Raw genomic sequence first — 26,003 nt, forward strand, 5'->3', positions numbered from 1 at the left:
ACCGGAGTAGAGTTCATCCAAACTACCTGGAGCCACTGCGGTCATCCACAGTGCGTTTCCAGAGGTCTTTTTTGCCACGTACCATCCGGCTATGGAATGAGTTCCCCTCCACGGTGTTTCCCGAGCGCTATGACATGTCCTTCTTCAAACGAGGCTTGTGGAGAGTATTAAGCGGTAGGCAGCGGCTTGGCTCTGCCCCTGGCATTGCTCGAGTCCATGGGCGACGGTAACCACTCACCATTAGGTGGGTCGTATGCTCGTCTGCCTACAAGGGCAATAAAAATGGATCCTCCCGATCCATTAACGGTATTTTAGGTACCTCAAGCAACGGTCACCGTCCTCGCCGTATCCGTTCGCTAGCGACGAAGGGTTCAACGAGTAAATTAACCCATAGACACAGGCCACTAGGTTCCTCGCCGGTCACCCGGCGAGCATCCGGTGAAATCATTCTCAGTGGGTCGCGCTTCCGAACCTGTAGTAGAATTTGTGAAGCACTGCTCTTGCTAGGGCCAGTGTTAGCAACGCTCCGGTTTGAGCCTCGAAAGCTCACCTACACGCTAGGGTGAAGCTGAAATACCCTCTCAAGGCTCAGCATAGGTAGAAAAAAATCGTTCGAGCTCAGAGAGATCGAGCAGCACTGGTTTCGTTGGCTAATCTCAGCACCCAAAGGAAAGCTATGTAGCAGAGTAGCAGCACTTATTACCAAACAAAAAATTCGATAACGGTAATGCATATTCCCTTTGTAGTCATGTTCTATTAATGATGAATAATTTCCATTAACCAAACTGATTATATACGTTATTTAAGTAATCTTATTATTTTAATGTTCACTTACGTTCACGACTGTGCTATTTTATAACAGGTATTTAATAATAGATACTGAAGCAACGCTAAATAACTACTACATGCATTTACTTAAAGCGACGATCATCTTGTCATTACGTACACACTCGCTACTCAGTAAGGTCCTTTAGTTATAATTTTGTGTAAATTCACACTCTGCTCATCTAGATTTTGAATCTTGAACAGTAAGTTTACATTGGTACGGTGGTTATTCATAGGCGATTCTAATAAGATGATTAGGATATAACACTTACAATCTAATCTTCTAACGGATATTGATTCTGTAAGTGGTAATTGTAACCAATCAGGGCTACCGCCTTTATTCCTGTTATATTACCACGGAAGTTGTAAGCCTTCTCCTATTCTACTTTAATTGTAGTTTAAGATTATTATTTTTGCTTCGATAGGTGGACTTCGAAGTGGTTACTGGAGCCCATAGACATCTACGACGAAAATGCGCCACCCACCCTGAGATACAAGTTCTAAGGTCTCAGGTATATCTCAGGTAGATAACAACGGTTGTCTCACCCTTCAAACCGAAACGCATTACTGCTTCACGGCAGAAATACTTAGGCAGGTTGGTGGTACATACCAGTGCGGACTCACAAGAGGCCCTACCACCAGTAAGAAGGAAGGTTTCGTACAACAGAATTGGAAATTCTGAAAGTTTTACGGCCGTGTTTAAGCGTGTAAAAATGTTTTTACCATATCTCTGTCAATATTTTAAAATTTTCACTATCCTTGTAGACCATATACCGGAGTGGTTCTTCCACGTCCGTACCAATTTAAGAATTACTCGAGAGGAGCAGAGTTTTGTTAAAAGTCGTTCTACTATCAGCAATTTCACGATTACTCCTAACATTTTAGTGAAATTCAATTAGCTGTTGATTCAGTCTGTACTGGCTTTTGACAATTCGAAGAACAAATGGTGATTTAATTACTTTCTCCTCCTCCTCGAATCGTGTTCCTCATGTCTGAGGGTCGTGACCACCATCACCCATGAGCTTCAATCTTAAGATGTTTTTCCACTTTTACTTTCTAATAAGGTGCAAATTAACTTAAAATCTATATCTTACTGGTCTGATTTTAGTGGGGATTATGAGTGTGGTTTTGTGGTGCTTGTTGATGATATGCGCGTGTGTGTGGTGGTGTAGCGCCTCACGACGCACTCGTAAGTTGCTCGCTGCGTTGCCTTCCCTCCCGCAGCTGCCTCTGCTTGGAAACATCCATCAAATATCCAGAAACAGTAAAAGTAAGAATTTTATTTTAGATATTAACAAATGATATAAGTCTATTAACTAAGTAAAATGCACAGAAATATAAAAAAACTAGCTGTTATTTGCGGCTTAGACAGCATGTTCAAGAAAAAATAAATTGGCATTATTTTTTTTTAGAGGCATTAGAACAGTTTCCCGTGTCGGGATTAGATGTTTTTGGAAGGGACAAACATCATTTTGGAAGCATCATTAATCGCTTTTCCAATGTGCGCTTAGTGCGAGTTTTTTTCCGATTGCTTAAAAGTTAACTCAAATTTGTATCCAGTAGGAATGTTTGCCTACGTTTGCCGCTAGGGATGCTGTTCCAACTGCACACAAATTTAGTTAACTTTCACACTATCAAGAACGTTAAAAAACTCGCACTAAGCACACTGAAGGCAGCAGCGGATACCACGTCCACCAGGGCCCTTCAACCCTGCACGTCTCAATTATAAACGTGCTCACCAGATCTTCAGTTTTTATTTCGAGAACCCTCTAATCGTGGCCGCCGGTAACTACATACCCGGTCTTGCGGACAGAATGGTAAAAAGTCGACGCCGCCCTAAACACGTCATTTCGGATGCTACTGATCTTTTAAAGATACTATTAGGTACCCCAAGCAACCGACGAAAGGACTCAGCGAGTAAATTAACCCACAAATACAGCGCATTAAGTTTCTTGCCTCTTGGGTTAGTGTTAGCAACGTCGTCAGGTTTGAGCCCCATGAACTCACCTGCTTTGTTACGCTGAAATGGTCTCTCAAGACCATCAGCATAGGTAAGAAAAAAAAAAGAAAGGTGTTCGCTTTCGAGGATGGTTCAAATAATCTCGTAATTTTTCAGAGCTATTTCATTTGTTAGAGAAGATAGTTTTGACCTGTGACGAAACAAAGATGCCGTTTGTTTTGTGGTTTGGTCCGCGGCCTGTCATATGTGAGTGTTCGACTGTATTCATTAATCATGCCCGCCTCATTAGCCCAGATCCGGACGTCTCATGTCTGGTGTGTATGTGTGTATTCTGGTGTGGTCAGCATAGTAGGTATGTATCTTACTTTACGCTATACTTCGCGCTTAAAGCTTAGATGGATTGGCCTTCTGATTGACATTAAATATCTAGGAGTTTGGGATATGCAAATAGCGTCCAAGTGGTTTTGATATCGAGATAGAAGATAAAGTGGGAAACCTCTAAGTGCTACTTTGATTTTAATGACGTTGCGTATTATGTGTGTTTAATTGTGTGTGCATTATTATAATTCTCATTGTCCGACGGTCACACATTTTTCATAATTGTTTGTTGGGAAGAAACGTTTGTTTGCGTTAGAATGTAAATCGTTAATTACGGTGCTGCTATTATTTTACAAAATACAGATAGTACAGAGTGGAATTTAAAATAAAATAAATGACGAGAAATAAATAGATTGAAGTCGCTAACACACATCAAATGTGTACTTGGATAGTACCTATCAATCATAAATGATCCTTTGAACTCAATATGATCACACCTACTAATTTTCTAAGAAATAATTGTTCATTGTAATAGTAAATTGAAATCTATATATGTTTTTTTTTAAATCCTTACGTAAACACGCCTTTCTTGATTAAATATTTTTAGGAATATTATCCTTTCAACTGCCACAAAGTGAGGATTTCTTCTGCGCTATGGGATACTGGAAATATTTAGGGATGAATATATTAGTTCACGGCTTACCTGGTGTTAAATGGTTACCGGGGTCCTTAGACGCAAATCACACCCATCTTGATTACATGAAGTCGATAATTTTTTTTATGATTGAGGGATTACTAGTGGCCCGGTGGCCTTTTCAGGTTCACCAGGGTAGGTGGGCGAGCAAGGGCTCTCAGCCAGGAGGCGATCGAAGTCAATCGTTTATCGGCTGTTCCACATTTCAAACTGGAATACGTATCTGTTTCTCGACAGAAATAGGTAGTACGGTGGTACCTACCCATGCGAGCTAACAGGACACCCTATGACGAGTCAATATTCCGATACCAAACAGTATTAACTACTGACGCAATTCCATAATCGTAATTTTATCCCTAACTACTTGACCCGGCAGACTTCGTAGTGCCTCAATCGATAAATAAAAGACCTAAACTTTTGTATAAAATAAACTTAAAACAAACAAAAGGAATCGGTCCGACGGGGGGGGGACATCAAAGGAAAAACAACATTGTTATTTTTATTTAATTCCGAGCATTTTCATATTTATCTACCTTTTAAACCTTATCTGGACTTATACAAATAATTCAAGACCAAAATTAGCCAAATCGGTCCAGCCATTCTCGAGTTTTAGCGAGACTAACGAGCAGCAATTCATTTTTATATATATAGATAGATTATACTAAACTCGTCTTTTATTTCCCAGTTATCAGTGATCCAGAGGATGTGAAGAGTGTGAACAACGCGTTCATAGAAAAACCTCATTACTATAATTTCGCGAAGATCTGGCTTGGAAACGGCCTGGTAGTGGCTCCACGTATGTTCCTTTACTTGTCACTATTCTGTTTGAACTTCTGATCTACGTAGGTAATTTTTCTGGCGAAAATATCACAATAACGGCCACAGACAGCGTTAAAATGGAAAAACGAAACAACGACGACCATTTTGAAATTTGGACGTGCGAGTTTGTGGTGACAATGGGCATCGATAATCCATTTATCGTGGCCGCCGCTAATTACCTATCCGACTCACGCGACGGACCAATGCAAAGTCACCGTCAACCGGTGGCAGATTTTGCGACGCACGGCTCTTGCTAGGGTTCGTGTTAGCAACGTCGTCAGGTTTGAGCCCCGTGAGCTCACCTACTAGTTAAGGTTACGCTGAAATATCCTCTCAAAGCTATCAGCTTAGGCAAAAAAATAACAAGGCCGTCGCCCGAAACATGTCTTGTCGGGTCCCCCGGATACAGGCTCGGTGCTTTTAGGCCCCTCAAGCACCGATAACCGTCCTACGAACTAGCCCATAGACACAGGCCATTGAATTTTTTAATTCCTTTTCTCAGTTGGTCGTGATTCTGATCCGGTGGTAGATTCTGCAAAGCACTGCTCTTGCTCGGGCTACTTTTAGAACATTCTCTTGAGCCCGTGAGCTACTGTGACCGCGCGTAGGAACCTATTGGCTTGAATAGCTCCTTAGATCATCAGTGAATACGATCAGAAAAAAATTATACAAAAACTATACCTTAAGGCAGAAGAAGTACGATGTGTGCAAAGTCTATGCGTACTAGAAATGCCTTAATCAATAAATTATCTAAAATTAAAATTTCGGTATAAATATTTTACGTCTGCGTTTGACATTCTGGTTTCCTTTGCCATCCGGTGTCTCATTGACGGCGCTGGTGCTAGAACCAGTTGACATTCTCGGTGTTTCAGCGGAAATTTGGAAACATAGCATCAAGAAGTTGTCGGGCACATTCACGGCGAGTATAGTGGAAGGATACCAGGAAGTGTTCGCAGGGCGCGCAGCCGACCTCGTCCAGAGACTGAAGGCTCGTACTACGGAGGAGCCCTTCGATATCAGGCGCGACCTGGCCTACACTACGCTTGAGGCCATATGTCGTTAGTATACGTTTTCAACCATCTTGCCGATCGAATACGACATTTGTCTCCCATGTAGTCGCTACGTGCGTATTAATCAATCGAGCAATTTATTTATTTATTTCATTTATATCAGATTTTGCATCCACATTACGCTCATTAACATTTAATTTACTTATACTAGAATTAAATAAAAATAATAACTACAATCTCGGCCTAAAACAAAATCAATAATAATAAAAACAAAAAAACAAATAATAATAAAACAAAAACTCAAAATTTACATAAAAACTACCTTAACCTAAAGGCTGGTTTGGATCCAGAGTGCCCAACATGCACACGTGTCCAGTGTTGCATTATTGGGCAGTCCAGATCCATTCGTGAGGCGAACAGCCGTAGGTAGCTGTTGCGACTGGCCCGCACGCGGCGAATCAGGGAAGCAATTCGTTTGCGAATGATTGCTGCGAAGCTATCTAGCTATATAAGGACACGCAGGGTGCTGTAGGATTTCTTGGTATACTTAACCCATAGGCTGCACGTGTAGAAAGACTGGCAGTATGCTCTGAAAAGAGTAGCTTTCACCTCTGCAGTACACCGTACGAACCTACGGGCCAGCATATTACCCCTGATTGACAACGCCCTGCGCTCCCTGTCCATGTCTACATCGTCTGCAAGCGTCTCAGTGACCCAGTGACCCAGATACTTGAATTGCGATACTTGCTTAAGGACACTGCCGTTGAGTATGACTGATGGGACAGCTTCGTAGGTTTTTCTGTCTGATTTAAATACCATCAGTTCGCTTTTAACGACATTATATCTGAGCCCATGTTCCTCCGCATAACGCTCGCATATCCTAATCAGCTTTCTGAGAGCCCTGATCGATGGGCTCAGCAACACCATATCGTCTGCATAACTGATATTATTAACAAACACACCATCAATGGAACAGCCGACATTGGAATTGCTGAGCCCACGAATCAGGCGGTCAATGTATAGGTTAAAAAGGCTTGGCGATGACAAGCCACCCTGTCTTACCCCACAATCCACAAATACCCCACAAATATGTCGAATAAATAACATAGGCTTTAAAGATTGCAATGAAATTATAAAAAAAGAGGAAACATTGAATAAATTTATGATACATTTAAAAATGAAATTATTTATAGCTTAAAAAAAATGAATAACACTTAAATATAATTTAATGCACTGTGTTTTACATTTCTATGTACACTTTTACAACACATTATATTAACCATTTACAAATTTACATGACATCTTAGTTGCTTTCATTTACATATAAAGTTATATATTATATTTATATGCTGTTCTACTCAAAACCCCCTTATCATATATTATTTTACCTCTCATTATAATAATTATATTCAAATATTTAAATACCTATGCATCTTGTTAAATTTCGAAGTAGTCAATAGCGTCGAAATTTAATTAAAGTATCCATTAGCTTCTATAAAAAAAAAATTAAAAAAAAACCCACAATCTTTCCACTTCAAAAAGTTGCTCTGATTACCATACCAGTATTTCAAGAGAGAAACAAACTCATGAGGCAAGTCTGTATCATTCGACAATTTATGCCACAATTATTGTATATTATTAGATACGGCGCTCTTTTGACCCGTAATTATAATAATTCATTCTGGATTTATACTAGAGTGACATTTCCTTTTTTATCTTTGGAGGCATTAAGTCCGATACTAATTGGAATTGTATATGTTATGTTGGACAAGATTGGTTTCAATAATTGATCTTAAATGATAGTCTACTGGCCGGGACCACAAAATAAAATAAACCGATAGAAAAAATAAAAAATAATATGACTTGTTGTATTCGACTTTATGCACCTGATGTCGAGATTTTTTTATGGATAGCTTCACCACAACCTGGTGTTAAATGATTACATGTCGAAACCCATAGACATCCCAACGCAGATGTTGTCAGCCAGCTTGAGACACGAGATCAAAGTTTCAATTGTAGAATGAGGGTTCCATCCTTCAAAACCGGAGTGTTCAGCCTCAATAATAAGCAGAATGTTAGTTCCCACCTGTACTGATTTAGGATAGTCGATCATTAGATATCTCTCTAAAACATAGATTAATCGCATAGATTTGCGACTTTGGCTATACACGATTATATATATAACCAACATTTATACATATAAATAATTTATGTATATAAATGTAGGTGATTATAATCATGTTACGTATATACCCATAATTAAAGCAGGTATTTTAACATAGCAAATCTGACCTTGTACATACACGCATAAGTATAATTAAAAAATGAGTAACTACGAAATTAAATTTATATTTTTATGTTTCACACGAAAGTTTGTTTCGTTTAAAATTCATTAACGCAAACAATATTAGCTATGTGGAACTGTTTTGTTAATATAGTATACTTATGTCACATGGTGGCGTTGATATTTTTAATACGCTTTTATTAGCTTCAGACGTATGTAACGGAATCTTTGAACATGATTTTGACCCCCTTCAAAACGTCGGATTAACTCGAAATTTGGTATACTTATTAAGAACCAATGACAATTCAATATTAAAAATTCCACTAAAAAATGAAAAATAAATAATAGTTTAAAAAGACTAACAAAATACGCTTTTATAGAAAATCCAACTAAAAACAGAAAATAAATTTTAATAAATTTGAATTAAAAATAGTGTACGAAAAAATAATTTTATTGTAAAAAAGCGTGGGGTGCATGGTACTAGTATCAGTAGTTATAAATATTTTATGAACGGATATGAGTGGAAGGGTTATTTTGATAATATCCTAAAAAAAACCCACACGCTTTTTTACAATAAAATAATTTTTTCTTACACTATTTTTAATTCAAATTTATTTTTAAATATGCATTTATATTGTTGGCGGATATATGATACGGATTATACGGATGAAAGGCGATTGCATGCAGCAGAGATGTGAATGTTGCGACGGATGTGTGGAGTAACGAGAATGGATAGAATACGGAATTAATATGTTAGAGGAAGTCTGAAAGTGGCACCCGTGACAGAGAAACTGAGAAGTGCGCGTTTGGGATGGTACGGACATGTGATAAGACGAAATGAAAATGAGGTTGGTAAGAGAGTGTTAACTATGAATGTGGAAGGATATAGAGGAAGAGGTACACCCGTATCTTTAGTCGTTTACACGAGCTTAACTCGACTCGACTCAACCTGCAACGCGCGTTTTGGTATGATTAGTCGTAAAAATAAACTCCACTCAAACGTCCTTGGAAAAATTTCCTAACCGGAGTGAAGTGACCGAACTGTCAAGTTAAGGTACGTCGCGACGTACCTTGAACGTTCCTCAAGGCTGGTTTTCTATCGATGTCCAAATAGTATGTGGACCGCAAATGGAAATATATGATATTGTTGTGCAATGGCCTGCATCTGTGCATGATTCGCGCATATTTTGATAATTTAAGTTTGATAATATTTATTAATAAAGTAAATAGTTCGAGGTTAGACATTTGAAACTCTTTATTTTATTTACCTACATAAGAGTCATATTTTGCTTACTACCTGATAAATAAAGTCAATGCGATTATAAGTTTTATTTATATAATAATAAACTGGTGGTTGTGGAAAAGCACTTCAACAACACGATGCAACCAAAATCACATAAAAGCGGCGAATAAAAATACAAAGCCGGATCCGAAATCTAAAATAATAATAGGTTAGAAAATAAATAATACACTTTCAGATTTACCGCACGCACACATATTTACGAATAACTCAGCAACCAAAACATCAAACAAGTTCATCTAGTGTCAAACAGACAGCGGCAGCTTGACTTTGACATTAAACAATGACCATAGACTACAGAACTCTATGGGTTTGATGCTAGCTTGATCAAATTTTCATCATTATTACCTCACTCGAGGACAGTTGAGGAATATTGTAATGGTCGACTAAAAATACCAAATTCGAGTAAGTTTGGAGGGAATTCTCGAGCATCATCGGATGAGTTAAGAGTGGAGGACTATTTTACGAAACGTCTAAAGATACGGGCAGTAGACCTAAGAAGAAATGAATGGATTGCGTGAAAGACGATATGGGTAAGAGGGGAGTGAGCGAAGAAAGGATATATGATAGAAGAGTATGGAAGGAGAAATAAAATTTGCGCCAACCCCAGGTGACTGTGAGAAGGGCAGGACAATGAATGATGCATTTATATTGTTTGTTGTTAGAGACAGCCTTCGGTTTTCCGAAGGTATCCGAGAGCATCGTAACTAAAGAATATTACGATGCTTTTCATCGCTGTCTGAAGCTGCTCATCCGAAGGGGTCTCAACCCCCTGGTGCATCTCGATTTCGTGTACCGTCTTACTCCAGCATGCAAAGAACTGCAGAAGTGCGTCGGCATATTACATAATCTTTCCAATAAGGTGAGTTTTGAAGACTTTTTTTTGGTTAGATCGGTGGACGAGCTTACAACCCGCCTGGTGTTAAGTGGTCACTGGAGCCCATAGACATCTACAACGTAAATGCGCCACCCACCTTGAGATATAAGTTCCAAGGTCTCATGCCCGTATCTTTAGACGTTTTGTAAAATAGTCCTCCACTCTTAACTCATCCGATGATGAAAATCGAGCATTCCTCCCAAACTTACTCGAGTTTGGTATTTTTAGTCGACCATTACAATATTCCTCAACTGTCCTCGAGTGAGGTAGAGAGGTGTTATTGCGTCACCACAACAACATCAGTTTGAGGAAAATTTGATCAAGCTAGCATCAAACCCATAGAGTTCTGTAGTCTATGGTCATTGTTTAATGTCAAAGTCAAGCTGCCGCTGCTGTTTGACACTAGATGAACTTGTTTGATGTTTTGGTTGCTGAGTTATTCGTAAATATGTGTGCGTGCGGTAAATCTGAAAGTGTATTATTTATTTTCTAACCTATTATTATTTTAGATTTCGGATCCGGCTTTGTATTTTTATTCGCCACTTTTGTGTGATTTTGATTGCATCGTCTTGTTGAAGTGCTTTTAGACAACCACCAGTTTATTATTATATAAATAAAACTTATAATCGCATTGACTTTATTTATCAGGTAGTAAGCAAAATATGACTCTTATGTAGGTAAATAAAATAAAGAGTTTCAAATGTCTAACCACGAGTCTAAACAAGAGTCTAACCTCGTCAAGGTACGTCGCGACGTACCTTTATACTGACACCCGTATCTTTGGATACGGGTGTCAGTATAGTTACAAAGGCTGCCCCACCTTTCAGACCGAAACGCATTACTGCTTCACGGCAGAAATAGGCGGGGTGGTGGTATATACCCGTGCGGACTCACGATAGCTCCTACCACCATTAATTACGCAAATTATAATTTTGGGGATTTTATTTTTATTACATGACGTTATTCCTTCACCGTGGAAGTCAATCGTGAACATTTGTTGAGTACGTATATCATTAGAAAAATTGGTACCCGCCTGCGGGATTCGAACATCGTTGCATTCCTAGATGCGAATGCACTGGACGTCTTATTTTTTAGGCCACGACGACAATATAATTTAATCCTACTGCTGGTATGATTATACGGCTGGTATCGACCTACAGCCACATGGTCAGATCTAGTAAGAGTCGCACTTGGTGGTAGTCTGTACCGTGCAGTCCATGCCACCCATGATCGAGCACAGTGGCGTTTAATGAAGGCCAGGGAGACGAGGCCCCAGGCCCCGCTCTTCTTAAATCTGTTCAAATTGAGACCTCATGTTTGAGTACGGCGGCTGCTGATATTTGTTTGCGCGGTGTGTGGTTGTCATGTAATAGCAATCAAATCCGCAGAGTTATAATTTGCGTAATCAATGGTGGTAGGACCTATTGTGACTTCGCACGTATAGGTACCACCAATTTGCATATTTCTGCCGTGAAGCAGTAATGCGTTTCGGTTTGAAGGGTGGGGCAGACGTTGTAACTATACTGAGACCTTAGAACTCATATCTCAAGGTGAGTGGCGGTATTCACATTGTAGATGTCTATGGGCTCCGGTAATCACCTAACAGCAGATGGACTGTGAGTTCGTCCACCTATCTAAGTAATATTTATTTTTTTAAATGTTCCGGGCTGCGTAGACAATGGATACCAGGTGGTTTTGTGAGATCATCAAAACTATTACAACAATGTAAATCTTGTATTTCACAGGTGATCAGAAAGGCTATACAAGAGCGAGAATGCGCCAAGCAAGACAACAGAAATGACATAGGTAATAACGGAACTCATAAAACAGAGATACTTCAATTCTTTACATTTCAATTTCAGGATTCTTAATCTAGCAATCACAAGTTATTAGAAACATTCTCTGAAATGCGAACAACAATAACACGATCGGATAAATAAACAACCAAGCGAACAAACATATTTTCGTCTTAACATTTTAATTCATAATTCGGTGCTAGGTGCAATAGCAAACCTATTTCTAGAATAACTAACTAGCTTTTGCCCGCGTCTTCGTTCGCGTGGAATAGTTACTTTGGCATAACGCTGTATTTTACCACCGACTTCATTTACGTAGAAAGTGATTAATATTTTTTAATATTAGAATGTTAAGGAACTATTTAAACTCCGATTTTGAAACTTTCTTTATTGGTGCTTGGCTTGTATTGGTCTTAGCGCGATGTTATATAGCCTATGGTCTGCTTTAATAAAGGAGCTAACTATGTAACACTGAAAGATTTTTTTCAAATCGGACGAGTAGTGCTTGAGATTAGCGCGTTCAACCAAACAAACAAACAAACTCTTCAGCTTTATAATATTAGTATAGATAAAAAAATAACCGACTAACTAGTCGGTTATTTTTATTCAAAATGGAAAGAAAATACCAATTTTACGTTACACACTCAACACACTGCGAGTATATCGGTGTGTGCATTTGTTAAGTGAAGGAAGCGAGTTTTAAATTGAAAGTCTCTATCGATTTGTCGCCCTTAACAAAAATGGGCCGAGTGTGGACACAGTGGTCTCAGACGAGGCTGCTTGTGGGGCCGGCCCTAGGACAACGGAAACATCTTTTTTTTGGGCCGGGGGTCGAACCTCCCAAGAGGTCCCAACGGCTAGGGAGCGCGCGGGGTATGTGGGACTGGACGGTCCGCAGATGTTGGAAGCGGATCGCTGGACCAAGGATTTTTTAAGGGTCTTAAGGGTCAAGAGGGTAGTCCCACCTCTCCTCCTTGCGTCGATAATCCTCAATGCTGAATGTCGTGGCCTCCTCTAATAATTTTCTCCTGGATTATCCTGCGCCACTCCGGTCTATACTTGGCTGTGTGGATAGCAACGCGGGCTGAAGTGTTTTTTTTTTATTGCTTGGATGGTTGGACGAGCTCACAGCCCACCTAGTGTTAAGTGGTTACTGGAGCCCATAACATCCACAACGTAAATGCGCCACCCACTTTGAGATATAAGTTCTCAGGTCTCTCAGTATAGTTACGACGGTTGCCCCACCCTTCAAACCGAAACGTATTACTGCTTCACGGCAGAAATAGGCAGGGTGATGGTACCTACCCGTGCGAACTCACAAGAGGTCCTACCACCAGTAAAGAGGTCCTACCACCAGTAAAGAGGTCCTACCACCAGTAAAAGAGGTCCTACCACCAGTTTTCTAGTAGTCCCACCAAACGAGTCCAAATAAGACATCCCTGAGCCAATGAATATTGTTTAATCCTAATAATGTTTTGTTTACAAATAGTACCAGATCGTCGAAGGTTTAAGTCGTTCCTAGACTTGATGCTGGAAATGCAGGTCAGTACACCGGAGCTGTCTGTGGAACAAATCCGCTCGGAGGTGGACACGGTTCTGTTCGGCGGACACGAGACCGTGGCCACCACCCTGTTCTACGCCTTCCTCATGATCGGACGGGATAAGAACTTACAGGATAAACTCTATAACGAGTAAGTCTATCTATCTCTTACTTTTATGACGTTTCCTTTTAGATTTCGCCAATGTCAGGTGTCTAGTGTATATAATACTCTGCTTTCTATAGCGGGCTTCGTAAACGAGCAAGGTCACAGATTGTAACTAAGAATTAAGTGAGTAGCTAAGAATGTTTGATGACAGGATCGCTGTTGATGTACCGGGGTATAGGGTATGTACAGGGATTAGTTGGTTAAAAGACAGACAAACTATAGCTTAATATTATTATGGTTAATGAATGAACTAAGAATATAAACGAAAGGGGAGTTGACAAGGGAAAGAAGAGATTTGAGATCAATGGAGCGAGGATTATCAGGAGGAAGGAGATCATAGAGGGCAGAAGATAGACGAGGACAACTGAAAAATATGTGATTTGGAGCGCCTTCGTCAAGAGCACATTCGCAAATAGAACTATCCCTGGTATGAAGTTTAGCCAGATGGATGGGGGTACACGTATGGCCTAGCCTTAATCTACAAATCGTACTTGTAACGCGTTTTTATGAATATCTTTGAAGTTGCAGAACCAAGGTCGGGGAAGAATAAAGCCAACGATATCAGCGTAGTTTTTACCTTTAGAAGAACTAATCTTTTGCCAACAAGAATTCTAAGAAGAGAGCAACCGTTGTTTAGCTAGTGGGAGTAAATCATTACAATAAACTCTGTAATGATCCATCTAGCCAGTAGTTGTGGCGTCTTTGGCACAAAGATCCGCAGTTTCATTACCTAAAATGCCACTGTGGCCAGGCAACCAAGCAAGGACAACTTCAATGTTTTTAGATTGGCAGCTGAAAACGAGTTGTCGGACAGTCGATGCACTCAAAATAATTCAACCTCTTTATTTTTCAAATATAATTTTTAAATCAACCTGTAAGTACCTTCGTTGGAATAAACCGGACGTGATTTAAATAATTAAAAAATTCAAGTTTTAATTTACATTTACAAGCAACAGATTCAAATATTTAATGTCATTAACGAATGACGTAATTAGGGAGGATTCATATATTAATATGCAGTGGAAGTAGATTTACATGATCAAAAATGTACGTAATGAATCTACCTGTCCACATATATATGAAAACGAATTTCTGCTCGTTAGTCTTGCTAAAACTCGAGAATGGCTGGACCGATTTGGCTAATTTTGGTCTTGAATTATTTGTAGAAGTCCAGATAAGGTTTAAAAGGTAGATAAATATGAAAATGCTCGGAATTAAATAAAAATAACAATTTTGTTTTTCCTTTGATGTCCCCCCCGTCGGACCGATTCCTTCTGTTTGTTTTTAGTTTATTTTATACAAAAGTTTAGGTCTTTTATTTATCGATTGAGGCACTACGAAGTCTGCCGGGTCAGCTAGTATTAAATAAAAAAGGTAAACGACAAGTATCCTCATTTAGTTCGACTAAATAACGTTTTTAAGACATTAGAATGATTGGGTCAGTTCTGTGGTGGGAATGACAGTTTTTTTGCAGACTGCTTAATGAAATAGCGCTTTATCCGCTCTAAGGATTCACGACGTGGTCGGGGACGGCGGTCGTCCGGTGACCGAGGCGGACCTGCCCCACCTGCGCTACTGCGAAGCCACGGTGCTGGAGACTTTACGCTTGTTCCCACCTTTCCCGGTCGTTATGCGTATGGCTGATAAGGATTTACAACTCAGCTCAGGTATTTAACCCGCAAAATTATAATTTGCGTAATCAATGTTGGTAGGACCTCTTGGGAGTCCGCACGGGTAGGTACCACCACCCCGCCTATTTCCGCCGTGAAGCAGCAATGCGTTTCGGTTCGAAGGGTGGGGTAGCCGTTGTAACTTTACTCGAAACCTTAGAACTTGTATCTCGAGGTGGGTGGCGCATTTACGTTGTAGATGTCTATGGGCTCCAGTAACCACTTAACACCAGGTAGGCTGTGAGCTCGTCCATCCATCGAAGCAATAAATAAAAAAATTAAATTCGATAAATGAAATAAATCCTAAATTCTATCCTATGGGTCCGCGCACGGAATAGATAAATAAGGTTATTAAGGTTAAACCTTATTTATCTATTCCGTGGGTCCGCGGTCCGCTCTCAACATCTGTAGACTGTCCGGTTCCCGAACTCTAGGCGCGGGGACCTCGTAAGAGGTTCGGTCTTGGCTCAAAAAAAAGAAACGTGTGTTTATGTTGACTTCGATACATCTATATAATATATGTTACGGTAAATGTACACTCTTGAGAAATGTACATTTTTACCGGTAAAGCACATTTACCGGTAAAAGTGTACATTTCCCATCATTTGCCAAAAAGTTAGGTATATATGAACTGAAGATAATGTATAGGTATGTACATTTCCCGGCAAATGTGTGCTCTTGCCTTCACGTTTTGGTAAATGTACACTCTAACCTTCATGTTTAAAGAAAAGTTACAGTAAATACAAATAAATTAAGGGCTCAGTCAGTATAAGGAAGCTCTGACTCAATAAACTCAACGGCTTTTGTTTTGTATGTATGACCTTTTTACGAAAATTAGAAAAATAATAATATAAAAATAATAATGAAATAGATAAAAACAAATATTATTTAAATGAAATTTTTGTTAAAGACCCGAGTGAAGCCGGAGCGGGCCGCTAGTAAATTAATGAAATTAAAATATTAACACGTGAAGCAAAAACTTTGTACCCTTTTTTACGAAAATTGGGCGGACGAAGGAATATGAAATTTCTCACACTTATAGAGAATATTCAGAAGGACTGCAAAATGTTAATATTTTTTTAAATTAAGCATAAAAGATACATTAAACCAATAAAAAACATTACACACACACTAGCGTAGGTTTTGCGAGTTAAGCTGTTCAATAGCTTAACTCGCAAAACCAAAGAAGAAGCAAGACCAAAGAAGTAGAAGAAGTAAAAGAAAAGTAGAAGAACCAAACCAAACCAAAAGAGAATCCAAGGATTATAAACTGTTTTTTTTAGTGCTTAGATGGGTGGACGAGCTCACAGCCCACCTGATGTTAAGTGGTTACTGGAGCCCATAGACATCTACAACGTAAATGCGCCACCCACCTTGAGATATAAGTTCTAAGGTCTCAAGTATAGTTATAACGGCTGCCCCGCCCTCAAACCGAAACGCATTACTGCTTCACGGCAGAAATAGGCAAGGCGTTGGTGCCTACCCGCGCGGACACACAAGAAGTCCTACCACCAGTAGAAGCAGGCAGATATAAATGCGATAGTAACAGCAGCCCGGTGCGGCCTGCTACCAATAATTAGGCAAGCAAATTCCAGGTAAATGTGTGGTGCCTCGGGGAGCGGTGTGTGCGGTGAGCGCGATGGTGATGGGCCGCGCGAGCCGACTCTGGGGACCCGACGCGGCAGAGTACCGACCCGAGCGCTGGCTGGCCCCGCCACACGCGCAGCCAGCTGCCTTCCTCGCCTTCAGCTACGGCAGGAGAGCATGCATAGGTAGGAGGATTAACTGTTACGTCTGGATCGATAAACTTTTGGGGATAACAACAAAACGAGATCTTCCACCGAGCGGGTGATATTGCTCGGTAGACCGACGGGCCGAATGTTGTTGTTCGGAACTTGTCAACAAGCTTATCTTGAAAATGTCGTAAGCGAGATTCAGGCCTCAGTCAAATATGTTGCATTGTATGAAGGCTACCCGCCACAAACTCATTGAAGACAATACCCAACCTACAGGCACTTCAGCACCAGAAAACAAAAAAAAACCGTTCAAACAACCACATCTAACCCTGATAGGGAGTTTGCCACTAATTGAGAAATACCGAGCTGTACAAATCAGCTAGACGAAGCGTGTCGCATTACCACAAATACAAATAGTTAGCTCAAAACTTTTATTATATCAACAGGGAAGAATTACGCTATGGCGATATTGAAGACAGTATTGGCAAGTTGCATTCGAGAGCTGGAGTTTACCGCAGAACAAGAGGAGCTGCAGTTGAAGTTAGATGTGGTACTGCGGCCGGCCTCAGGCCATCTCCTGCAAGTCAAGACTAGAAACTTAAAATAAATCACGTACCTTCAAATATTACTCGCTTTATTTAATTTGGAGAACGAATGGACAACTAAACAAACATCACCCAATAATTAAATGTCACACAACCCTTTAAACTTTCGCGTAGGTAGGTACGTTTGATGCTATGTAGATCATCTAGTCAAAACATATAAGGATTAATAATAAAAAGAAAAAAAAGAAGCAACAAAAAAATAATAATTATAAAAGTAATAATTAAACGCTATAAAACCGACACAAACCAAAAGTTCGCAACAATTCGTCTGATTGAAATAAGCAAAACGAAGGAGAAGAATCAGGGAAGTCGGTCGGTCTATTAAGGAAAGATCTTGGGAAAAAAGATAATTTTCTATATCTAGTCACACTGTGTAGGCCACAAAGTAGGTTTTGTTACTTTTGTAGAGACTTCAACATTCCCGATCCTGCGGACCGAATGGTAAACAGTTGACGTCGTCCAAAACACGTCATTTCGGATCCTCCCGATCCACTAACGGTGCTTTTAGGTACCACAAGCACCGGTCGTCGTTCTCGTCGAACCCGTCGCTTGCGACGAAGGGCTCGGCGAGTAAACTAACCCACAGACACAGCCCACTGAGTTTCTCGCCGGATCCTATCAGTGGGTCGCGTTTCCGATCCAGTGGTAGAATCTGCGACGTACTGCTCTTGGTAGGGGCGGTGTTAGCAACGTCGCCAGGTTTGAGCCCTGTGAGCTCACCTACTCGTCCGGTAACGCTGATATAGCCACTCAAGGCTATCAGCATGGGTAGGAAAAAAAAAAGAAACTTCAAGCTGTTATTTTGGGATTTAACTGACTCAAATATATTTGACATTTACATGTAAACAGTTGTTAAATGTTCAGTTTGTTACCATTGAAAATTTATTCGAAACTCTAGAACTTATTTTGAATGGATTCCCATTGAAATTTTCGTGTTCAACAATAGTTTTGTTCAGAACTATAATACCAAGGACATTCATAACATACTTGTTCATAAAATTATTTAAGCGAAACAATTAGAATGCGTCGTTGCCGATGTGGCAATTTATTTTTATTAAACGATTATTTTTCCAGTTTTAATCTCGTTTCGAATTTGAATTACGCAGTAACTTGGAGACTAGAAATCCGTTTTTTTTTAATTCAGATTATCTTTGACCTTATTAATGACTTTATTGTTTTTAATTTTAAAATTTGGATCTCTTAATGATTGTTGATTTAATTTATTGTCTTGGATCATTTATTTGACGGTAAAACGTACGAAATTTCTTTGTTTTTCTAACGGATCACATGCTTGTCTTGTAGATTAAGTAATGTACGTGTCAGTGCGCATCTGGGAAGTATACTTGTTGTCGAGATACTACGTTGTTTTTGGACATAAAAAAAACGCTAATCCAGAAGACGCTGGTCAGGATAACGAGAACAACATATCAAATTACTGTATTGTTATCGATCGTTGATAAGTGTGGTAAATTTCAATTCAATCCGACGTTTTGAAGTCAGTGAAAACTTCGTTCAATGATTTTATTACATGCTGACATACCTACAGGGTGAAGCTAAAAAAAAAAAGAGTGCTAAAATCAATATTACGGGAATCTTAGATTCTAAAATATTAAATAAGAAAACATAATTATGTCATAGGTGGTAGGGCATCTTGTGATTCCATACGGGTAATTACCACAACCCTGTCTATTTCTGCCGCGAAGCAGTAGTGCGTTCCGTAGAGTCGGTAGCCGTTGTACTATAGAACTTAGACTTGGAACTCATGTTTCAGGGTGTGTGTGGTGTAATTAACTTTGTTGATGTCTATGGTCTCTAGTAACCACTTAACTAGAGGCAGGGTGTGACGAACTTTCAACTATCTAAGCAATACAAAAGAAGCCCTTTCAAGTTGATTAAAATAGGTTGCTGAACACATTTATTTTAATAAATTTAAATTATTTCATGGTAGTTCTCAGCGTGGTGTAGGCAGAGTAGATAGATTTGATCACAGCCATGAGACAGCTGAAGTTGAGGGTGGCGATGCCGCCCGCCGACAACGTGGCTACTTTCTGTGCGTTCTGCAACAGTAGCAACACGACCCGACGGTTACTAGCATCGAACTCTTCCCACCGACAATCGTAAACTGCGCGTACCAGAGCCAAGTTCGCATCCATCACCCGCTGTCCCGTGAGGCAGTCCACAGAAACCTGCATCAGCGCAAATGGCACCTGCATGTATGTATTCTCCAAGCCCCCGAGCAACTCAGCTATAAGACCTACAATCAATAGTAAAAATTCAACAGCAATAGCTCCTTTAAAAGCTTCCTCTATATCTCTCAAAAGATTGACATTGGTGGAGTGTATTTTTACTAATTCTCTCAATCGCATTTTCACGTATTCGTTAGCTTGCTCATTTACTGATTGGCTTAAGTTCATTTCGCGGCAGTGTAGTTTAGCGTCCGGCCAGAGGTTTGCGAGTTCGTGTCCAAGTGCCAAAAACTGTGCTTCTGAATATCCGGCTACGGTTATCAGGTAAGCCGTGATGTTGGCTGGCAAGTAGCAGGTCACACAAACTCCGACCGCCATCAGAAAAAATCCTATCTCGTAATTCGGTGTTTCGTACTTAGGTTCGAGACCTGAAAAAATATTTAAGTTAAGTAAAAAGCTAAGACAATGGCGCAGCAATAACATATAGCTAAGTCTGTTAAAGATAAACCAATAGGGGAAATTAAAGAAAAAATGTTAAATTGCAAATGTTTAAATATTAGTTTGAGAATTCTGTCAAACAAACAAATAAGCATTAGCAGCTCAAGCAGCAGTTAGTCAAGCAGTTCTGACAAAAAAAATTTTTTATGCATTAACACAAAATTGAACGCAATAATTTGTTTCGTACGCAACATGCTCGTAACATTCGTTTGGTAGGGTCTCCGTGTGTACTATATTTATTAAAATCTTATAGACTACTCAATATTAAAAAAAAGCTTAAAACACATATAAAAAAACATAGTGCCGCTGATGGGGGTGTCTACGACAGATATCACCGATGGTTAGAGCTCCAGAGTGAGAGACGTCTTCACAATACGCGCCATATCAAAGAAGACTTTCTGTGTTAAGTCTTGTTGAAACTTTGTGTTGTGGAAACTTTCGTTCTCCAACTGTATTAATACAGTTGGAGAACGAAAGTTTCTTCAGTTTGTCGAAAGTTTTCACTATCAAACCGTAGACACAATTATTGGAACAATGAAGGTTGAATCAATATGCCACATGGCGGTAATCTCGTGGGCCAGCTCTAAATATTTTATTAATTTGTCCGTTTCCAATTCGTAATTCGTTTCGTTCGTTAAAAAAATTATAATTTGCGTAATTACTGGTAGTAGGACCTCTTGTGAGTCCGCACGGGTAGGTACCACTGCCCCACCTATTTTTGCCGTGAAGGTAGTAATGCGTTTCAGGTTGAAGGGTGGGGCAGCCGTTGTAACTATACTGAGACCTTAGAACTTATATCTCAAGGTGTGTGGCGCATTTACTTTGTAAATGTCTATGGGCTCCAGTAACCACTTAACAACAAGTGGGCTGTGAGCTCGTCCACATATCTAAGCAATAAAAAAACACACAATAAAGAACACACTCTCTCTCTCTCTCTTTTCTGCCTTCACCTGGTTCTCGTCATGAGGAATGGTTGATATCAACCATCATTACGCGACGTGAAGACTTATCGTCACAATATCAGGCTTATTTGCAAAGCTAGTGCGATAAATGTTTCACAGATGTCTATAAATTAATATTTCATCGAGTTAGAAAATTTGCCAGCCTACGTACCTAAAATGATGAATTGGTCTTCCATGAAATGCCTGCCGGGCGTCACGATTGGCTTCACGAGGTAGACAACCCCATTACTAATTATCACAAGCCAGAAAATTATGCCGCGCTTCTTAACGGACTCCATTGTGTGTAATATGTTCTTGGAAAACCGGCTGTTCCTTGCTGAAGCAGCGTCGCTTGTAAGATATCCTTCGGTTATTTTTTGAATTTTATCACTGGAAGTAATATTTTGAAAATGAAAGGCAGCAAAAAATTCCCCTTCGGATTCTTTTTGATATTTTTTACGTTTACCGCTCAATAGGTTAGCGATACAGTTCTAGCTATTTAAAACTATATGTATATTTACGATTACAGTCATACGTGACCACGAAAACTCCAAAAAAGGAAAATTAAAAAACACGCGATACTTTTATTTATTTATTTAGATGAGTAGACGAGCTCACGGCCCACCTGATGATAAGTGCTTAGCGGAGTCCATAGACATCTACAACGTAAATGACGCCATTCACCTTGAGTTATGAGTTTTTACAGTACAACGCCTGCCCCACCCGTCTAACCGAAACGCATTACTGCTTATAGGCAGCGTGGTCGTACTTACCTACCCTTGTGGACTCATAAGTTATCCTACCACCATCGTAAGTAGTTTTTAATTTTGTGTACGACTCGTGAAGTCCAAAGAAAATGCTAAAGATATGTATCTAAGTAAAATGTTGCATAGGTAATAAAGGAAAGGCGTACGGGGCCGTTTGATTGATTATTTCTGTCATTTTACGCACTTTTTCTCCGCAAATGCCCCAGAACTGTCTGAATTGTAACATCGGGTAATAAAACTCAAACCCGCAAAATTATAATTTGCGTAATTACTGATGGTAGGACCTCTCTGTGAGTCCGCGAGGGTAGGTACCACCACCTCGCCAATTTCTGCCGTAAAACAGTAATGCGTTTCGGTTTGAAGGGCGGGGCAGCCGTTGTAACTATACGAGGGCGGCACTGAAAATTTCGGGAATTAACGAAGTGACACAACATTACTATTTAAAAATGTATTTATTGCTTTTCTAAGTATTCTCCGCGAAATTTGACACATTTTTCCATACGATAGAACCAATCATTGAAGCAACCATTCCATTCGGAAGTTGGGGTCTCCAAAATGGCCGTTTTGTAGGCGTCCACAGCTTCTTCAGGTGATAAAAATCTCTGTCCACGCAATTTATTCTTTATTTTAGGGAAAGTATAGAAATCATTAGGGCTTAGGTCGGGGCTGTACGGCGGATGGTCTAATAATTCTATGTTTTCTTGCTCTAAAAACTCTTTTGTTCTGTGCGCGGTGTGAGAACTCGCATTGTCGTGATGGACGATGATGCGGCGGTTGCAGTTCTCTTTACGGAGTTCAGAAACGACCTGTGGCAAACAAATGCTAGCATACCATTCTGCATTAACCGTTCTTTGTCCCTCAAGAGGAATAGTCGTAACATGGCCGGTTTTGTAGACAAACGTGGCCACCATTTTTTTTGCAACACTCCGTGAACGAACAATTTTTGTTGGCTTTAACTCATTTTCGAACACCCAAACTCGTGACTGGTTTTTTGTTTCGGGTTCGTACGCGTATATCCAGGATTCGTCACCTGATACAATGTTGTATACAGCATTTGAGGATCCTGCGTGGAATCTTTCGAGAGTTCTGACGCACCAAGTAACGCGAGCCGCTTTTTGCTCTTCACAGAGCGAATGCGGTATCCATCGGGAAAACAACTTTTTTACACCTAATTGTTCATGCAAGATTATTTGTATTTGACTCATGCCAATGTCTAAAGTTGCCTGAATTTCGCGGTATGTCACATGTCGATCTTCCTCAGTCAGCTTACGCACAGCATCAATGTTTTCTTGGGTGACTGCAGTTTTTGGACGACCTTGACGGGGATCATCACTGAGCTTGACACGTCCACGTTGAAACTCAGCAAACCAGCGATAAATTGTGGTTTTGGATGGGGCTTTATCACCAAATGCAGAAATCATCCGGTCAACACACTGTTTTTGTATTAAACCACTTCGAAAGTCATAATAAATCATCGCTCTTGAATTTTCTCGAGTCAATTCCATTTTCTCAACGACTAAACAAGTTTGACAAAACCTCGTGACAAGACCGAGAATCTTTTTTTAAATAAATAAATGGTATTCGATTTTTAAAACCACGGAGTTTTCAACTAAAAAGATTTTAATATGACAGGAACAGTGGAAATATTCCATTCCCGATACTTTTAGTGCAGCCTAGTATCGAGACCTTAGAACTCATATTTCAAGGTGGGTGGCCGCATTTACGTTGTAAATGTCTATGGGCTCTGGTCACCACTTAACACCAGGTGGGCTGTGAGCTCGTCTACCCATATCATCATTTCATCATTATCCTGCCCTTCTCCCAGTCACCTGGGGTCGGCGCAACATGTTTTCTTCTTCCATACTCTTCTATCATATACCATTTCTTCGCTCTTACCCATATCGTCTTTCACACAATCTATCCATTTCTTCTTAGGTCTACCTCTTCCTCTATATCCTTCCACATTCATAGTTGACACTCTCTTATCCACCTCATTTTCATTTCGTCTTATCATATCTTATCATATCTTATCTTATCATCACATGTCCATACCATCCCAAACGCGCACGGAGAGCTCGTCTACCCATATATGCAATAAAAAAAAACGTACTTTTTATTCTTAAATTGTATTTTTATTAGTACATACATATAAATACTTACATGTTGGCGTACATGAAGCATAGTTTGACAAGACCTATCTCGCTGGAGACGCCCAGCGAGAAGATCACGATGCCTGCTAGTACATCGTCTGCACGAGTGAAGTAGGAGAACACTGACCACAACATGGAGATTTGGTATATGTACGAGTAGCAAGCTATGGACAGTCCGGTCGCAGCGTGCCAGTACAACGGGATCCCTGGGAAATAGCACCAAATATACCCAAACCAATATAAACCAAATGTAAATTTACCGGACCCAAATAGCACCGATTTACTTATACATCTTAAATGTAGCATAAATTAGCAGAACTGGCTAGTGGTCTGGGACATTGTATCTGCCGTAGAACTACCGGTCGCTGGGGCAGATATATTTTTGGATGGCGCGGTCCCCACCCAGAATTATAAGCAAACGTATTGTGAGATTTACGAAGATTGCCGGCCAGAAATGAACGAGAAGAGCCAAAGACCGGGCTCAGTGGTGTAGGAAAAGGCCTGTGTCCAACGGGGACGACTGTGGGCTGATGATAATGATAGTTTAGCGGGCTGTAAGGCTAACGAATAAGAGGAGTAGACTTAACATTATGCTTGTAACTTTGAAAAGACTGCCAAAATTATAAGAGAAGTTCTTTCTCTTCGTTTCAAATTTTGTTTTTGTTTTCTAGAACAATGACTACACTTACTTTCTTTACGTCGATTGTCAATAATTATTGTAAGAGGCCTCAAGAAAAATCCTACATTTGATAGCATTGTAGGCAAATCACAATACCGCAATCCATATTTCCTCGCACCTGACCACATTATTAAGGAATGCAAATATCCCTAGCGTTATTCTGAATTAATCACTAGTTCAGACAAAGTTCTGGTTTTACGAACTATTTTCGTGAGATATATTATGATCTTTGTTCGATTTTATTCGAGAACATACCCTTTATTTCGGCCTATCATTTCGTATTCCTGTTATGATTACAGTGATTTTTTTATTAAGTGAAATCTATGTTCCGCGCCCGTTCAGCGAAGCATTTAAAGGGTGTTCGACATTTCTTTAATTATTATTGTTATGGTTATTCACATGGTTGCCTTGAAGAAGAGATAGAGAGAGTTGTTGCCTTCAGGTGTTTATTACATATAATTTATCCAACTAATATACTAATGAGCAGCCCGTGAGACTTTAATCTAAGATTGTTCTAGAGATATGGCAAAATTTGTTGGATTTTTCGTTGGTTTAAATATAAATAATTTCTATTCGCTGTATCATTGTTTTTCTTTTTATTGCTTAGATGGGTGGACGAGCTCACAGCCCACCTGGTGTTAAGTGGTTACTGGAGCCCATAGACATTTACAACGTAAATGCGCCATCCACCTTTAGATATAAGTTCTAAGATCTCAGAATGGTTACAACGGCTGCCCTACCCTATAGACCGAAACGCATTACTGCTTCACGGCAGAAATAGGCCGGGCGGTGGTACCTACCCGCGCGGACTCACAAGAGGTCCTACCACCAGTAAGTAATTTTATTATAATATACAGTACAGTAATAAGTTTCATTACCTTAAAAAATTGTAGTAGGAAAACCTATCTACAGTGTATTGATGTTCCTAAAAGTCAAAATTCTTCCAATGTAAAATTATTAACACGCTTATAACATCAATGTAACGGAATATTTCAAGTTAATTTTCACTGGAATAACATAAACTAGAACCTCGTGTACAGACAAAATCGTGATTGGGATTGGAGGGGGAGGGGGAGGGAGTCATTAGACCGGTCGTGCTGTAGAGCATGAAAGAGGAGAGCATGCGGCGGAGATGCGAATGTTAACAAGAATGGACAAGATAAGGAATGAGTATGTCAGAGG

The 26,003-nt window shown here is 39.8% G+C and overlaps 2 protein-coding genes across 4 annotated transcripts; one reads left to right on the top strand and one right to left on the bottom strand.

Annotated features, from left to right (window-relative positions):
* The first annotated feature begins 894 nt into the window (after nucleotides 1–894).
* Nucleotides 895–17,623, top strand: Cyp366a1 (cytochrome P450 CYP366A1). 3 transcript variants are annotated; one of them, XM_089739088.1, is made up of 11 exons: nucleotides 895–960; nucleotides 1,934–2,095; nucleotides 2,942–3,031; nucleotides 4,483–4,593; nucleotides 5,489–5,674; nucleotides 9,876–10,072; nucleotides 11,833–11,893; nucleotides 13,373–13,574; nucleotides 15,099–15,256; nucleotides 16,855–17,031; nucleotides 17,442–17,623. In XM_089739088.1, the coding sequence occupies exons 1-11, from the start codon at nucleotides 906–908 to the stop codon at nucleotides 17,600–17,602; spliced, it is 1,560 nt and encodes a 519-aa protein (XP_089595214.1). In that variant the 5' UTR covers nucleotides 895–905; the 3' UTR covers nucleotides 17,603–17,623. The 3 variants fall into 3 exon arrangements, with proteins under 3 accessions (XP_089595214.1, XP_089595220.1, XP_089595217.1); XM_089739091.1 differs by having other exon boundaries at nucleotides 920–1,028; XM_089739094.1 differs by lacking the exon at nucleotides 2,942–3,031.
* Nucleotides 17,624–19,493: 1,870 nt separating this feature from the next.
* On the bottom strand, nucleotides 19,494–25,251 carry Or-39 (olfactory receptor 39). Its single transcript, XM_089739105.1, has 4 exons — nucleotides 24,832–25,251; nucleotides 24,153–24,348; nucleotides 21,398–21,615; nucleotides 19,494–20,214 (listed from the first exon to the last, which is right to left on the bottom strand). Exons 1-4 carry the CDS (start codon nucleotides 24,947–24,949, stop codon nucleotides 19,535–19,537), a joined length of 1,212 nt encoding a protein of 403 aa, XP_089595231.1. The 5' UTR covers nucleotides 24,950–25,251; the 3' UTR covers nucleotides 19,494–19,534.
* Between the last annotated feature and the right edge of the window lie 752 nt (nucleotides 25,252–26,003).

This window comes from Bombyx mandarina, chromosome 03 (assembly GCF_030267445.1).
Source record: "Bombyx mandarina strain Sakado chromosome 03, ASM3026744v2".
Classification (NCBI taxonomy): domain Eukaryota; kingdom Metazoa; phylum Arthropoda; class Insecta; order Lepidoptera; family Bombycidae; genus Bombyx; species Bombyx mandarina.

Excerpts from the sequence above, each read along its gene's own strand:
- Cyp366a1 (XM_089739088.1), top strand. The coding sequence starts at position 906 with ATGCATTTACTTAAAGCGACGATCATCTTGTCATTACGTACACACTCG. Across the intron at positions 11,894-13,372 it reads AGACAACAGAAATGACATAG|TACCAGATCGTCGAAGGTTT; the intron begins GTAATAACGGAA and ends GTTTACAAATAG. Across the intron at positions 15,257-16,854 it reads GGATTTACAACTCAGCTCAG|GTAAATGTGTGGTGCCTCGG; the intron begins GTATTTAACCCG and ends AGCAAATTCCAG.
- Or-39 (XM_089739105.1), bottom strand. The coding sequence starts at position 24,949 with ATGTGGTCAGGTGCGAGGAAATATGGATTGCGGTATTGTGATTTGCCT. Across the intron at positions 21,616-24,152 it reads TGCTTCATGTACGCCAACAT|TGATAAAATTCAAAAAATAA; the intron begins GTAAGTATTTAT and ends TATTACTTCCAG. Across the intron at positions 20,215-21,397 it reads AGACCAATTCATCATTTTAG|GTCTCGAACCTAAGTACGAA; the intron begins GTACGTAGGCTG and ends ATATTTTTTCAG.